Raw genomic sequence first — 17,228 nt, 5'->3', positions numbered from 1 at the left:
GCTTCAACTTCAAGTCACCAGCTACATTAGCCCCTAACAAGAGAGTCAGCCAGTCCTTTGAAGCCAGGCACTGACTTCTCTCTAGCTATGGAAGTCCTAGATGGCATCTTCTTCCAATAGAAGGCTGTTTTGTCTACATTGAAAATCTGTTGCTTCGCGCAGCCACCTTCATTTATGATCCCGCTAGATCTTCTGGATAACTTGCTGTGGTTCTGTATCAGCACTCGCTGCCTCATTTGGCACTTTTATGTTATGGAAACAGCTTCTTTCCTTCACCCTCACGAACCACCTGTGCCAGCATCACACTTCTCTTCTGCAGCTTGCTCACCTTTCCCCGCCTTCACAGAAGTGAAGAGAGTTAGGGCCTTGCTCCCCATTAGGCTTTGGCTTAAGGGAATGATGTGGCTGGCTTGATCTATCCAGACCTCTCAAACCTTCTCCATATCAGCAGTGAGTTTGTTTGCTTTCTTATTCACGTGTTCACTGGAGTAGCACTTTCAATTTCCTTCAAAAACTTGGCTGTTTGGCACAAGAGGCCTAGCTTTCAGCCTATCTCAGTTTTCAACATGCCTTCCTTACTAAGCTGAATCATTTCTTGTTTTTGACTTAAAGGGCGACATATGACTTTCCTCTCACTTGAACACTCAAAGGCCTTGCAGGGCTATTAACCAGCGTAATTTAAATACTGTTGTGTCTCAGGGAATATGGAGATGCGAGGAAAGGGAGAGATACGGGCAGAGAAATGGCCAGTGATTAGAACAATCAGAACACACACAATATTTGTCAATTAAGTTTGTGGTCATATATGGCTGCAGTTTGTGGAGCCCCAAAAACAATTACAATAGTAACATCAAATATCATTGACCACAGATCACCATAACAAATAATAATGAAAAAGTTCCAAATAGCTTAAGAATTACCAAAATTTGACACAAAGACACAAAGTGAACAAATGCTGCTAGAAAAATGATACTGATAGGCTTGGCTCAATGTAGGGTGGCCAAAAACTTTCAATTTCTCAAAAAATTAAATATCTGCAAAGTGCAGTAAAGCAAAGTACAATAAAACAGGTATGATTGTACATGCTGATAAAAAAAAAAGTGGCAGACAGGGGCACCTGGGTGGCTCAGCGGGTTAAGCGTCTGCATACAGCTCAGGTCATGATCCCAGGGTCCTGGGATCGAGCCCCATGTCGAGCTACCCCCTTACTGGGAAGCCTGCTTCTCCCTCTCCCTCTGCCTGCCACTGCCCCTGCTTGTGCTCTCTCTCTCTCTCTGTCAAATAAATAAATAAAATCTTAAAAAAAAAAAAAAAGGTACAGACAGTTGCACTATTGCAAAGATAAAATTATGCCCCTTGCCAAAACTGAAACTCATTAACTTCTTCATGTGCCCGCTATTTTCGGGGTACTGTCAGCAGTGGAAATATAACAAAGAACAAAACCGTCTGTCCTCACAAAGTTTATACTATAGTAAGGGAAGAGATGGGAGACGCTCACGACATATATGAAAGTGCTGTGGCAAAAAAACGAAGCCAGTGAAGCCGTGCATGAGGAGGGGATGAGCTTGATACTCTTTACAGGATGGTCACAGAGGGCCTCACTGAGAGCATGACCTATGAAAAACAGGGCTGGAAGAGAGTGAAGGACCAAGCCACATGATTATCTGGGGAAACACTGTGTCACCAAGAAATAACAGTAAGTACAAAGTCTCTAGGGTCAGAGTATGATTGACATGTTTGAGAAAGAGGCTAACATGTGCCTGGAGCAGAATAAAGGAGGGGCAGAGAAGTGGGAGAGGAAGTCAGAAAGGGACAGAGGACTGCCACTGAGGGGAGAAGACTCAGGCTTTCACTCCAAATGAGATGGGATAACACCTCTGGACAATATTAAGCATGATCCGACTTTTTAAAGGACCCCTTTTTAAAGGATCACTTTGGCTGCTGGCCTCAGAATGACTATCAGAGGGCAAAAGCAGAAATAAGAAAACCACCAGAAAGTGATCACAGAAGTCCAAGCTGATGCTGGCTTGGACAGGATAATACCGGGAGGGTGATGAAAAGCTTCAGTTTTGGGAAGTCTGTTAATAATAAAGCCAACAGGATTTATTGACGGAGTGACAGATTAAGTGTGGAAGGGAAGGGTCAGGGATGACTTCGAGGTTTTTGGTCTGGGCAATTCAAAGGACAGAGCTGCCATTTAACAAGATGAGAAAGGCTGTGGGAGCAGATTTGGAGTGGGGGGTGGCAGGCAGTATAGAGAATCAAGAGTTGCTTTGAAGAGGTCCAAGCAGAGATGTGAGGTCAGCAGTTGGATATATGAGTGTGAAGTTTTGGGGTGAGATCAAGCTGAAGATAAAAGTTTGGAAGCCATGAATGGACACATGGTATTTAAAACCATGACACTACTGCAATTCACACATCTTAAGTATGAGCTGTGTGAAAATATTAATTCCAAAATGGATACTTAAACTCAATTGGTAACTTTTCCTTTCATTTCCATCCCTCCTATAAATTTAACTTAAAGAGAGTTGGTATTATAATGCCTAATAGCACTCATCATAGATGCTCAGATTTTGGGGGTGAATTACAGACCTTCAGAATAACTGTGACTCCATGAAGTACAGGAAAATCTTGCCCATTTGTTAACTATACAATAACCTTATCTCTTCAGAATGCAGCCAAGAATCAAGAATCAAAATAGGTCTTTGGGTAGACATGGGCAGTCATGAAATCCACGCGATCGAGTCCGTGGACTGCCTTAACTAGTAAAAGCCCCTGCAAATGCTGTTCTGACCCAAAACATGCAAACAGCAGTCTAGGACCATTTGGTTAAAAAAGCAGAGGCCCACCAAAGCACAAATTCTTATTAATACCTTAGGGCATCAATCTATAATATAGGGGAAGACAATATAAACGCAGGTAAAATATGATAATAATGACAGCAATCTTTTTAGTTCCTTTGTTCAGGTATTATGCTGGGTATCTTTTAGTATAACTCTTCATTTCTAATCTTTACAACAATCCCTGAAAGTATCAATATTACTATTCCCACTTTTCAGATCGGGAACAGAGGCCAGAGAGGTTTAAATATTTTGATCACAGTCACATCATAACTAGAAGGGCCAGGACTAGAACCTAGTTGTGCCTGAATCCAAAGCCAGTATGCTTCAAACTATACCATAAGAAAAGGTATATTCTACATACTTTTACAAGATGCTAAGGGAATTATCTATTACAATTATCATCTAAAATGTTTAAATTCTGGGTCTCCTGGGTGGCTCAGTCGGTTAAGTGTCTGCCTTTGGCTTAGGTCATGATCCCACGGCATCGGCATCGGGCTTCCTGCTCAGCGGGGAGTGTGCTTCTCCCTCTGCCTCTGCCTGCCACTCCCCCTGTTTGTGCTCTCTCTCTCTCTGACAAATAAATAAATAAAATCTTTTTAAAAAATAAATTAGAAAAAAATAAAATGTTTAAATTCTTAAACTTGGAGTAAGTACCTGGAGAAAAATTCATACCTTAATGGGGATAAACCAAAGCAGCAAATGATGCTCTACACTCCCAATCTGTAAAAATGATATTGAGGTAGACTGGCTGCTACACAAAAATACAGAAACAGTATTTTTTTACTTAGATCAAGAATGATGTTCCGCTTAGACAAAAATATTCTAAATAATTTTGTTCAACACCACAGTTCCTGAAGAACATTTATTTTATTTTATTTTATTTTATTTTAAAGATTTTATTTATTTGTCAGAGAGAGAGTGTGTGTGTATGTGTGCACAAGCAGGGGGAGAGGAAGGAGAGGGAGACAGAGAAGCAGGCTCCCCGCTGAGCACAGAGGCTAATGCGGGGCTCAATCCCGGGACCCTGGGATCATGACCCAAGCCGCAGGCAGATGCTTAACCAACTGAGCCACCCAGGCATCCCTGAATGTCAGTCTTTTGTCTGGAAAAATCTCTGGAATTATTTCCAATACTCTTTTATTTCAGTTTAGAATATTAAACTTTTTAAAATCATCATGTCTTAAAATGGCAATGACAGATGAGAAAGAAAGTAAAAAACAAAACTGACAAATAACACAAATGTCATACATTCTAGTCATAAGATTAAAACTTCTTCCCTCATCAATCTTACACCAGATGTCAAACAAGTACTGAAATTGCCTAGCTTGAATTTCGTCCCTACAAATTTTGGAAATGAAGTACCACAGCACTTTGGATATGACAAATGTCCACCATAAGGTAATTCCAAGGCAAAGAGAGGGAGAAAGAAATGATAAAACCCATCCCAAAGCCACAAAGAATGCTTCTCACCCCGCCATACCCACCTTAATGAATAATTAAACAGCCCATTCCTTTCGGGAGGAGGCAGGAAAAGGCCATTATTCCAAGGCCTCCCTTTAAGTTATCAAAAGGTCTATGAAACCAAAGATACTGATCACTTCTCTCCAACAAACCCGTGCTTGCTTTGCGACACTCCCTTCCTCCTAGCAGGGAAGTCATTGTACTTTCAGTACCAGCTAAGAAAAAAATAAGCCTTGAAATGCAATTTTACTATCTCAGGGAAAATCAAAAAGCTAATAAATTCCTTTCTAGACACAAAAATTGCTAACAGACACATGAAAAAATGCTCAACATCACTAGGCATCAGGGAAATACATCGAAACCACAATGAGACAACACCTCATGCTGGTCAGAATGGGTAAAGTTAAGAACTCAGGAAACAGACATTGGCGAGGATGCAGAGAAAGGAGAACCCTCTTTTATCTCACACTGTTGGTGGAGAATGCACACTGGTGCAGCTACAGGCAAAGACAGTACGGAGGTTCCCCAAAAAGTTAAGAACAGAGCTACCCTATGACCCAGCAACTGCACTACTAGATATTTATCCAAAGGATACAAACATAGTGATTTGAAGGGGCACAGGCACCCCGATATTTATAGCAGCAATGTCCACCATAGCCAAACTATGGAAAGAGCCCAGATGTCCATCAACAAATGAATGGATAAATAAGATGTGATACACACACACACACACACACACATATACACACAATGAAATATTACTCAGCCATCAAAAAGAATGAAATCTTGCCATTTGCAATGACGTGGACAGAACTAGAGGGTATTATGCTAAGTGAAATAAGTCAGTCAGAGAAAGACAAACACCATATAATTTCACTCATATGTGGAACTTAAGAAACAAAACAGATGAACATAGGGGAAGGGAGGGATAAATAAAATAAGATGAAAACAGAGGGAGGCAAACCATAAGAGACTCTTAACTATAGGGAACAAACTGAGGGTTCTTAGAGGGGAGGTGGTTAGGTGGATGGGGTAACCAGGTGATGGACATTAAGGAGGGCACTTGATGTAATGAGCACTGAGTGTTATATGCAACTGATGAATCACTGAATTCTACCTCTGAAACTAATACAACAGTATATGTTAATTAAATTGAATATAAATTTAAAAAATTTTTTAAATTTCTTTCTAAAGACATGGCGCCATCCTTTCTCATAGACCTCAAAATCTAGGAAATAGCACCTTTTTAGGACTCTGTTTAGGGAAATGATTAACCGGGCCAATTTCTAGAACGTCATATCAGGCAAATTCAGAGGACTAAATCTGATCATTTTCAGGACACAACCCAATGAAATAAATGTGTGATTCTATCAGAAGAAATCTCTTTACATTTTCAGAAACAATGTAAGGTACCTCCAAAACAGTCCCAACAGCTAGGAAGTCACATACTTAAGGAGATGGGCACCTATTAACTAAACACAGTATGTTCATGATAAAAATTCCCGACTGACTTGCATGATTAAAACTAAAAATTAATTCAAGACACTGTTTGGTAAAATATGCCTTTTTATATCCCTTTGGGAGACCAAACTCATTTTCACCATCATGCTAAGAAGTTACATTTCTGAGCTGTATAAAGTACCAGCAATTACCTATTTCACACGACAAACCATCTTATACATGCTGAGTAAATCAGATTAAGAATTAATGGGTTAATATATAACAGCCACAGAAACGATTATAGATAAGCATGTACGCATGGGTTAGTACACACATATATATACATGCATCTGTTACCCAGCTCTGTCCAGGGAGAGCTTAGAAGCAATGACATCTCAGTAACAATGATCATACCTAGCTCCAGATCCTGATTCTAAATACCATTCTCCAATAAAAGGAACAAGGGCTCCTTGGAAAAAATGGATGATTCTAGGGGTAGGACAGGAAAGATAAAAGATGAAGCTGGAGGATCTCTGTAGTACCCAAAAGTTAAGTGCTCAAATCTGCATTTTAACTTTTGTTTTTCATGATCAGACTTCCTGTTAAGGAAGAAAACATTACTACCATTAGATTGTCCCAGAGTGATTAATGACTGTTGTCGCTTCCTTTCTTTTACCCAAAATATGCAACCCTGCATTTCTAATCCCCAAAAGTTCACAAAGTAAAGAGGGGATTCATATAAAAGGCCAGAGCAGTTAGGGGTTAGTCACAAAATTAAATCATACCGTGCAAAATTCAAGCTTTTTACCAGTTCATCTAATATGCGGTTATTTTTTAGGTCCGGCTCTGTGACTGTCTAGAAAGGAAAAACAACAGATGGAAAAAGGTCAGAAATAATAAAATAACTTGTCATAATCTTGTTTTGAAAATGTGTGACCCATCCTCCTGAGACTCCCATGCCACTAAGTCTTCCAGGAAAGCCTCAAAATAAAGTTCATTTATCTCATACTAATATGGAATTTTAAAACAGTGAATCAGCATCTGCTGACTGGAAGTCTGATAAAAGCTCTCCACAGTCTCTGGTAAAATCGTACATGCTCTGGACCAACGAAGATAAGACCTAATATGAGCAAGAGTCGCTATTCAAAATGCCATCCCCAAAATCTCTCCTGAAAAAGCCGAACAGTGATGGTCTTTTAAGTGACCACACAGGGAGAGGCGTTAGGAGTTACAAGGAAGTTTAAAAACAAGGTTGGTGTTCAGGAATGCAACAGAAAAATGACAGATTTCAGAGTTATTTGGCATGAATGGTATTCAGTTCACCTCCTTGATGAGACCATCTTGGCAACTGCAAGACACCACGTTGTAAAGAAATTAAATTTGGGAGTCAAACTGCATCATTTCTAATGTAGGGAAATAGTTCAGAGAAGTTCAATGACATTCTAACACCATGTACCTACCAGAGGAATCAAACTAGAACCCAAACCCTTCAATTAGTTCCAGTATCCTTTCTATTAGATCTCACTGTTTCTTCTTTTTTCTTTATTCCTATTTATGTTTACTTGCCCTTTTTACCTACCTTTTTGCCTACTTGAAATGCTTCAGAAACTCTAACATCAAATTTCCTACTGTTTTCCATGAAGGTTTAGTTTGGGAAAGAAGTAAGGGACTATTATGGGGTGCCTGACTCTTGATTTCAGCTCAGGTCATGATTGTGAAATCGAGCCCTGTGTCAGGCTCTGTGTTCAGTGTGGAGTCTGCTTGAGTTTCTCTCCTTCTCCCTCTGCCCCTTCTCCCTGCTTACTCCCTCTCTCTCTCTTTTTCTAAAATAAATAAATAAAATCTTAAAAAAAAAAAAAAAAGTAAGGGACCAGTTAGGTTGGGCTCGGCCTGATGGCCATGAATCTTTGCCTTCCACACAAATACTTAAATATCAATCCTATGCAAATGAATAATCCTACTGGCAGATTTTCTACCCAAGGTGAAAAATTATAAAACATGAGAAACCATAAAAACATAGATTCAAAGGGTGCTACACCCTGATCTTAGAGTTAGTTTCTACTTCCTAAAAAACTTAATAGGTTATCAGAAATCTTTATGAAAAATTGAACAAAGCCCAGTTCTCCATATATGTGTTTTAGAGGTCCTTTCTGAAAACGTAGCTTAATTCAATAATTATACCTCTTTCCATGGGCTTTTGTGTATACATGACAGAAATATTTGCACCAATCAATTAAGTTTACAAAAAAAAAAAAAACAAACAGGAAAGAAAAACTTACCACACAACAAGTTGGACATTGTGTTTTATAGGACAGAAATTTTCTTATACAGAGAGAACAGTCTGAAAAAAAAACAAATGCAACATAATAAATTAGTTAAGCTATATTAATAATACAGGAATCTGACTTCTAACAAAATCTGACTTAAGCCCTAGAATATTTCCATCTGAGGCATATCATTATAATCTCAAAATCCTCACACCTCTGCTCTACCTATGCATACTTACAGAAGTGATGAAACAGCATTTTTAGGAGAGGAAAAGATACCAAATAATAATAATCATGAGTCCCTAGGATATCACAACTCCATAAAATGTAGGAAACACACATGTAAGATCTGGGATGGATACTGTATAAATGTGTCAGATATCCCTATACCTAACATTCTAAATATAAATTTTGAAATAAGATGCATACACATGTTAAGAAAATATATACCTAGGTTATCAGTTAGGGATTTCTACATCCTAACTCTACAAATGACGTCGATCATCCCACACATAACAAGTACTTTGTGGCAAGCACTAAGAAAAGAAAAATATGTAAGGGAAGGTTCTTGACCTCAAGGAGCTAACAAAGTAGTGAGGTAATTTCAGTACTATTCAGTGTAATAAATCCTAAGGATTTAAGCAAGAAATCGGCATTAACTAAATTCTTCACACCCAAGGCAGTATAAAATGATCTCCCAAAGGAAAAAAAAAAAAGTAACTAAATAGAATGGTCCCTTAATGGTAGCTAATTTGCTATCAGTCCAAATTCAGCTTAGTGAAGGGCCTCATTTAAAAAGATTCAGTTTAAAGAGGAGGAGACAGTATGATTTCAGGTATAGATATCCAGGAAATGAACAAGTCACGGCAGCCTCAGCAAGAGCGCCCAGGAGGAAAAATGAAAGACCACATTAAAAGAGAAGATGAAATAGGCAATGGGTTAAGTTTTGTGGGGAAGCAAAGACAAATAAAGGGAAAATTCTGGTTTCCAGGTTTCCAGGTAAGGAGTTTGAAAGTCATCACCCCAACTCCATCTAATAACAAGTAAAAAGACTGAGAAATCAGCTCTTCCTAGCGCCATCAGGGAAGTGAGGTTACAGGACAAACTGTTGCTCCCAAACCGGACAGCCAGACAAGCTGGACACAGAGAACCAGAAGCTGGCAGGGCAGAAACCTGCACAAGACAGAGTAGAGCCTCTGCTGGAACCAGTGCTGGGGCAGGAAAACCTCAACTGTAACCGGCAAATCGCTGGAAGCTCAGCTGGGAGGAGTCTGAGAGTTAAAAACTCCAGGAGGTTCAAGACACAGCGTAGGCCCACACATACATGAATTTCAGCTCCAAGGGTTCTACCAGGTACTCTAAGTAACAATCTGAAAAATCGCCTGAGGGGAGGGGGAAAGTAATCATTTTGCAATACACCAGAGCACTGTTCTTAACAAGGCCTGCCCTCAGGAGAAACTACTTTACCAGACCCAAGTCTCTGGGGTATTCTCAGAGCCCAGCTGACCTCAGGGAAGGGAAATAAGCGACTCAAGGTACCTCTACTCATCCTGTCCCACCCAAGGGGACTAACTGAGAAGCACTTGTGAACTTTACAGTCCAGGGCACAGGCTCACTAAATGAGAGATGTAATCACAGAACTACAGAACACTGCACTTCTGACATCTCATGGCCACACTACTGAAGGTCTATTTACTACAGTCATTTCCCTAGTACATCATGACTCATTATTAGGAAAAAACTACAAGGCATAATAAAAAGCAAAAGACAGAGTTTGAAGAAACTGCACACATCAGAATCATAGCCAAATATGGCACTAAAGCTGGAATTAAAAAACCAGGAATTTTTTTTCATTTTTTATTCTTTTTATTATGTTATGTTAGTCTCCATACAGTACATCATTAGTTTTTGATGTAGTGTTCCATGATTCATTATTTGTGTATAACACCCAGTGCTCATTACAACATGTGCCCTTCTTAATACCCATCACCCGGCTAACCCATCCCCCCACCTCCCTCTCCTCTAAAATCCTCAGATTGTTTCCCAGAGTCCATAGTCGCTATGATTCGTCTCCCCCTCTGATTTCCCCCCCTTCGGTTTTCCCTTCCTTCCCCTAAAGTCCTCCGTGCTATCCCTTATGTTCCACATATGAGTGAAACCATACAATAATTGTCTTTCTCTGCTTGACTTATTTCACTTAGCATAATTCCCTCCAGTTCCACCCGTGTCAATGCAAATGGTGGGTATTTATCCCTTCTGATGGCTGAGTTACATTCCATTGTATATATGAACCACATCTTTTTTTTTTTTTTAAGATTTTATTTATTTATTTGACAGAGAGAGAGACAGCCAGCAGAGCAGGGAGCCCGATGTGGGGATCAATCCCAGGACCCTGGGATCACACCCTGAGCCAAAGGCAGACACTTAATGACTGAGCCACCCAGGAGCCCCATGAACCACATCTTCTTTTTCCATTCATCTGTTGAAGGGCATCTCGGCTCCTTCCAGTTTAGCTATTGTGGACATTGCTGCTATGAACACTGGGGTGCATGTGCCCCTTTTCACTACACCCGTATCTTCGGGGTAAATACCCAGCAGTGCAATTACTGGTCTATTTTTAACTTTCTGAGGAACCTCCGTACTGTCTTCCAAAGTGGTTGTACCAGCTTGCATCCCACCAGCAGTGTAAGAGGGTTCCCCTTTCTCCACATCCTTGCCAACATTGGTTGTTTCCTGCCTCATTAATTTTTGCCATTCTAACTGGTGTAAGGTGGTATCTCAATTTGGTTTTGATTTGAATTTCCCTGATGGCTAATGATGTTGAACATTTTTTCATGTGTCTGTTAGCCATTTGGATGTCTTCTTTGAAAAAGTGTCTGTTCATGTCTTCTGCCAATTTTCTGACTTGATCATTTGTTTTTTGGGTGTTGAGTCTGAGTTCTTCATGGATCTTGGATACCAGCCCTTTATCTGATATGTCATTTGCAAACATCTTCTCCCATTCTGTGGGTTGCCTCTTAGTTTTGTTGACTGTTTCCTTTGCTGTGCAGAAGCTTTTTATCTTGATGAAGTCCCAAAAGTTCATTTTTGCTTTTGTTTCCCTTGCCTTTGGAGACGTGTCCTGAAAGAAGTTGCTGTGGCTAATGTCGAAAAGGTTACTGCCTATGTTCTCCTCTATGATTTTGATAGATTCTGAGGTCTTTCATCCATTTTGAGTTTATCTTTGTGTATGGTGTAAGAGAACGGTCACGTTTCATTCTTCTGTATGTAGCTGTCCAATTTTCCTAGCACCATTTATTGAAGAGACTATCTTTTTTCTATTGGATATTTTTTCCTGATTTGTCGAAGATTAGTTGACCATAGAGTTGAGGGTCCATTTCTGGAGTCTCTGTTCTGTTCCACTGATCTATGTGTCTGGTTTTGTGGCACCAGAAAAACACAGGAATTTAAAACAACTGGACAAAGCTGATGACATGGAAGAACAGATGGGTAATGTAAGCAGAGAGATGGGAATTCTAAGAAAGAATCAAAAAGAAATGCTAGAGTTGAAAAACACTGTAACAGAGTAAAGAATACCTTTGATGGTCTCAGTAGATTAGACACAGCTGAGGGAAAAATCACTGCACTTGAGAGTATCTCAATAGAAACTACAAAACTGAAAAGAAAAAAACTGGAAAAAACAGAACAATATTTAAGAACATTTTGTAGCAGGACATTACACAAGGTATGATATACATGTAATAGTAATACCAAAAGAGAAGAAAGAGGGGGGAAAAAAAGAAATATCTGAAGTAATAATGACTGAGAATTCCCCCCAAACGGTCAGAAAGCAAACCAGAAATCCAGGAAGTCAAGAGAACATCAAGCAGGAAAAATGCCAAAAAACCCCCCACAAAACCCTACAACCTGGCATATCATATTTGAGCTGCAAAAAATCAAAGAAAATAATATTGGAAGAAGCGGGGGGGGGGATACCTTAGCTATAGATAAGCAAAGAATTAAATCCAACTTCTCAGAAACCATGCAAGCAAGAGAACATTGAGAGAAAAGACCCACCACAAACCTAGAATTTTATGTGCTGTGAAATAATCCTTTAAAAGTGAAAGAGAAACAGAACTGTTCAGACAAGTAAAAATTGAGGGACTTTTCTCTCAGTAGACCCGCATCATAAGAAATGCTTAAAAAAGTTCTTCAGAGAGAAGGAAAATAATTAAGTCAGAAACCCGGATCTATATAAACAAAGGAAAAGCACTGGAGAAGGAATAAATACAGGTAAAATAAACACTTTTATTTTTCTTATTCTTAATTGATCTAACAGGTAACAGTTTCTTCAACTGTTTCTTCAGTTTCTTCTTTGATATATATATAAATATATAAATATATCTATCTATATAAACATACACACACATATTCATTCTTATGTGTGTTTATGTGTAAGTGGAATGAATGACGTCAATGATACAAAGTACTGGAGGGAGGAATTATAGACATCTTAGTCTGCTAGGGCTGCCATAACGAAATACCATAGACTGGTGCCTTGAAGAAATTTACTTTCTCACAGTTCTGGAGGCTAGAAGTTCAATATCAGGATGCCAATATGGTCAGTTTGTGGTAAAGACTCTCTTCCTAGCTTATAGACGGCTGCCTACGCACAGTGTCCTCACTTGGCAGGGGGAGAGAATAAGCTATATATGTCTCTTCTTTTAAGGGCACTAATCCCTTCATCAGGGCCCCACCTTCACGGCCACAACAAAACCTAATTATCTCCCAAATACTATCACACTGGGGATTAGGGCTTATGAATTCTGGGAGGGACACAATTCAGTCCACAGTATTCTGCTCCTTGCCCCCTGAAAATCCATGCCCTTCTACAGTGCAAAATACATTCATCACATACCACCAGTCCCAAAAGTCTTTAATTCTTTCCAGCACTGACTCTAAAGTCTGAAGTCCAAAATACCACATGAGTGAGGTATGATTCATTCTGAGGCAAAATTCCTCTCCAGATTCATTCTCTTGACCATCAATGTTTTTCCCCTCACAGTATAAAAAAAACTCCTGAGCAATACTGTAAATCAAGAATTCCCAAACCCAGCTACTTATCCGATCACTTGGAGAGATTATTGCTGGTTTTAATTTCGTTTCCCAGGCCCTACCCCCAGTCATATGGATTCAATGGATTTTGGCCAGTAAATTGCACCCATAATATGTGTGATTCTGATTGAACAACTATTTTTTAAAAATTATGTTTCTGCTATTAGGTTTAACTATATAAAATTGTCATTTTTCAGTAAATCAAAGAAGAACAAATATTGGCAATTTCACGTGGCTAAATGTAACACTGTGCACTTACCATGTGCTGTTTTTAGCATGTTTTATTAACTCTTTTGATCCTTACAACAACCCTGAGGCTGGTACTAATATTAGTCCTATTTTACAGTAAATAAAATGCAGCACAGGGCTCACCCAATTTGACCAAGATCACAAAGGAAACAGGTGGCAAACGCAAGTACCAGAGCTCATGCTCTTAACATATTATTTAAAATATATATAATTTGTTCATAAAATATATTTATTATTTCATAAGCGGGATCACATGTACCAGAGTATGCATAATGAGACTACTGCTTTCTCTTGTGCATAATCCTGTATGTGTTTTGTTTTCACATACGGAGAACCAGACACAGCCCAAAGTAGATCAAGCTCTTGGCTTAATTTGAGTCTACTAGTTTACTATCAAATATGTACCGGTGAACTGCAGACCAGCATAATGCATTCTCTAGGGAGCAACTATCATATTCCAATCAAAGCAGAGCTGTTGAAGAGCTCTGGACCATGTATTCCCCGGTGGCTTTATGTAAATCACCTGTGAAGTCTGTTTTTCCTCCCAAAATCCAACTATGAGCTCTGTGGACAGGGTGGAGGAGGGTAAAATAAAACAGTGATGTAAAGGGTAGCTTCAGGGGCGCCAGGGTGGCTCAGTTGGTTAAACGTCAGACTCCTGATTTTGGTTCAGGTCATCATCTCAGGATCGTGGGACTAAGCCCCACGTCAGGCTCCACGCTCACAGGGAGTCGGTTGAGATTCTCTCCCTCTCCCTCTGCCCCTCCCAGCTTACATCCTCCCTCTCTCTAATAAATAAATAAACCTTTAAAAAAATATGGGTAGTTTCACAGAAATACCCAAGCCTTGGGGAAGGAAGCATTTCTAATCTCAAACAGGATAAAGCCAACTGCTAGCTTTCAAATATCAAGAGCCTGGCATCCTAACAGTAAAAAGCAAATTTCTAAAAGTTAAACCAGTTACTTTTGTGTGTGATCTTATGGCCTGTATGAGAAAATGAACCATTTCAAAAATAGTTCTCGAGTGTCCAGTTAAAAGAAGAAAATCTAGTTCCCATTTTGAAAGGAATAGGTCCTGGAAAGCTGAGAAAGCCGGTCTCTGCCTCCAGCTCTAGGGTTAAATGACCAGCTAGCTGCTAAGAGAGAAGCATCCCTCCTGACAAGCAGCACTCCAGCATTCCCATACATGCAGCTCTGCATGACTGTATGTCCCATCCACATGTGTAGGTATCACTCTTCTCCCATCTTGTGCTCTTCTCCCATCACAGGGCTGCCTCATAAGAATATAAAAGAAGAAAAACACAGTATTTGCCTAAAGGAATCTTGTATTGCCTCTTAATTTAGCAAAGGTCAGTAAATGGAGCATTTCATATTTCACTTTAAAAATAAAGAAATTAAATTGCCTTTTATTTCAACAGAAGCTTCAATTAATTCTGTGCCATCAAAATCCACAAAACAAAAATGATTGCTGATCCATCTTTAAAGTAATGGTAATCTAACAGTGTCTACAAGTCAATGATTTCATCTAGGAGTAAATATTTTGAGCATCTTCCATTATCAAGTCAGAAACACTGGGCAAGTGCAAAGAAAATTGGCACTTGAACATATCAATCTATTAGTGAGAACATCTCTCACTTAATGGTGTTTTATAGATTGGAATAAGTCCATTCGCTCTCCCCCAAAAGAGTACTCTTTAAAGTATGATTTTGGATCAATTTAACTGACTTGCGTTCTGCCAATGCAACCCACTCTAACCTTAATAACAGCAAAACTGCAAATGCAGAAATGAACACATTAACCGTATCCAAAAGAGCTAAACAGAGCAAAACAGAATAAAGTGACTAAAATGATAAATCATGAAATGTGTAAGAAGCAGAAATAAATGGGTAGGATTCTGGGTCACCAATTCTAGTCGATCCAGGACAACAGCAGAAAATGATTGCCATATCTAGTTCCTAATAAGCTCTGCGGGCTTTTGTGTCATTAAAACAATACTTCAGACCCAGAGTAACTTTTAGTTTTGCAGGAGCCTGTGACAAATGTGTTTAGTAGAAAAGGCCTACCAAATAATGAGAGGTACAACAGAAAACTAAGTGCTCATAAAATAATTACTGAAAGTACCCTCCACTGACTTCCTTTCAAAAAAAGAATGGCATTAGTGACAACTGTAAGTGACAAAGAAACAAACAATGAAAAAAAAAATTAAAGTAAAGCCTAATTTTTTCAGCTAAGTAGAGTTCTCTGAATTCATAAAAAGTAGTCTTTCATCTACAGAAGGGGTGCCCATCTCTGTCCATGAGAAAGTAACAGGGTCCAGAATTACAAACCTTCCATAAACAACTAAAACACTGGAGGGAAATATGAAACAACTATTTTCAGACTTTGGACAATGGCAGAAATGAGAAAGTTCTATCATAGCCCAACCTTTGTCTGGAGGCAATTTCTGGACCACAGTGGAGGGAGAAGAGCCAAACAGCCCATCAGTCTTACTAGTTGAAGCAGCAAAGATCAGAATGCAGGGCAATTCAGGTAGCTAGAATTTCTAGGCCAGAGTACCAGAAAGAAAGAGGCTGTCCCACACATATACTGTCAAATGGTCTTTGACAAGGGTGCTAAGGGTACACAGTGGGTAAAGGACAGTCTCTTCAACAAATGCTGGTGGAAAAACTAGATTTCCACATGCTAAAGGATGAAGATTTGAAACTATAAAACTCTTAGAAGAAAACAAAGGGGAAAAGCCTCATAACATCATCCTTGGGAATGATTTCCTGGATTTGATAACAAAGACCCTGGCAAAAAAAAGCAAAAATGGGTAAGTGGGACTTCATCAAATTAAAAAGCGTCTGCAAAGGAAACAATCAACAGAGTGAAAAAAAAAAAAAAAACCACCTATGAAATAGGAAAAAATATTTGCAAACCATATACCTGATAAGGAGTTAATATCCAGAACATATAAGGAACACCTATAACTCAACAATAACATCAAAAATACCCCAAAACGAGATTTGAAAAGGGCAAAGGATCTGAACAGACATTTCTCCAAAGACATATAGTTGGCCAACAAGTATATGAAAAGATGCTCAACATCATTAATCATCCAGGAAACGCAAATCAAAACCATAATGAGATATCACCTCACACCTGTTAGGGTAGCCAATTACAAAAAAAGCAGAAAATAAAAGTGCGTAACACTGTAGAAAAATTAGAACACTTGTGCACTGTTGATAGAAATGTAAAATGGTTACGGAAAACATTATGGAGGTTTCTCAAAAAATTGAAAATAGAATTACCACATGAGCCAACAACCCCACCTCTGCATATTTATCCAATAGAAATGAAAAAAGGATCTCAAAGAGGTATTTGCACTACCATGTTCAAAGCAGCATCATTCACAATAGCCAAAAGGTGGGAACAACCCAAGTGTCCACCAACAATTGAACGGATAAAGAAAATGTGATGTATACCTATAATGGGATGTTATTCAGCCTTTAAAAAGAAGGAAATCCTGTCATATGCTACAACACAGATGAACCTTGAGGACATTAAGCTAAATGAAATAAGCCAATCACAAACGAACAAATACTGCATAATTCCACTTACATGAGATATCTAGTCAAACTCATAAAAGCAGAAAAAGGAATGGTTGTTGCCAGAACCGAGGTAAGGAGAAATGAGTTCCTGTGCAATGGGTATAAAATTTCAGTCACACAAAATGAAAAATTTCTAAAGATATACATATAGTTAGCAATGCTATATTGTACATGTAATAATTGTTAATAGGGTAAATTTCATGTTATGTGTTTTTTACCAATCCCCCAGCAACCCCAAAAAACCCAGCCCTATAGAAAAGGCTACTCTAAACCCACACTAACAAA

The 17,228-nt window shown here is 39.0% G+C and overlaps 1 protein-coding gene across 3 annotated transcripts in view; it reads right to left on the bottom strand.

Moving 5' to 3' along the window:
• Positions 1-17,228, bottom strand: part of RAD18 (RAD18 E3 ubiquitin protein ligase) — a 107,669-nt gene that overhangs the window by 77,699 nt on the left and 12,742 nt on the right. For 2 of the 3 annotated variants that reach the window (XM_087866836.1, XM_087866835.1), the window contains exons 3-5: positions 8,024-8,085; positions 6,530-6,600; positions 6,159-6,233 (exon numbers count right to left, since the gene is read on the bottom strand). In XM_087866836.1, coding sequence (XP_087722962.1) covers positions 6,159-6,233; positions 6,530-6,600; positions 8,024-8,085 — 208 coding nt within the window. The remainder of the gene's footprint in view (positions 1-6,158; positions 6,234-6,529; positions 6,601-8,023; positions 8,086-17,228) is intronic. The other variant, XM_045808134.2, reaches the window with a different exon arrangement.

This window comes from Ursus americanus, chromosome 14 (assembly GCF_024610735.1).
Source record: "Ursus americanus isolate L20-20 chromosome 14, mUrsAme1.1.p, whole genome shotgun sequence".
NCBI classification, from domain to species: Eukaryota; Metazoa; Chordata; class Mammalia; order Carnivora; family Ursidae; genus Ursus; species Ursus americanus.
The sequence above is the reverse complement of the archived record's forward strand: the minus strand, read 5'-3'. Positions and strand labels throughout refer to the sequence as shown.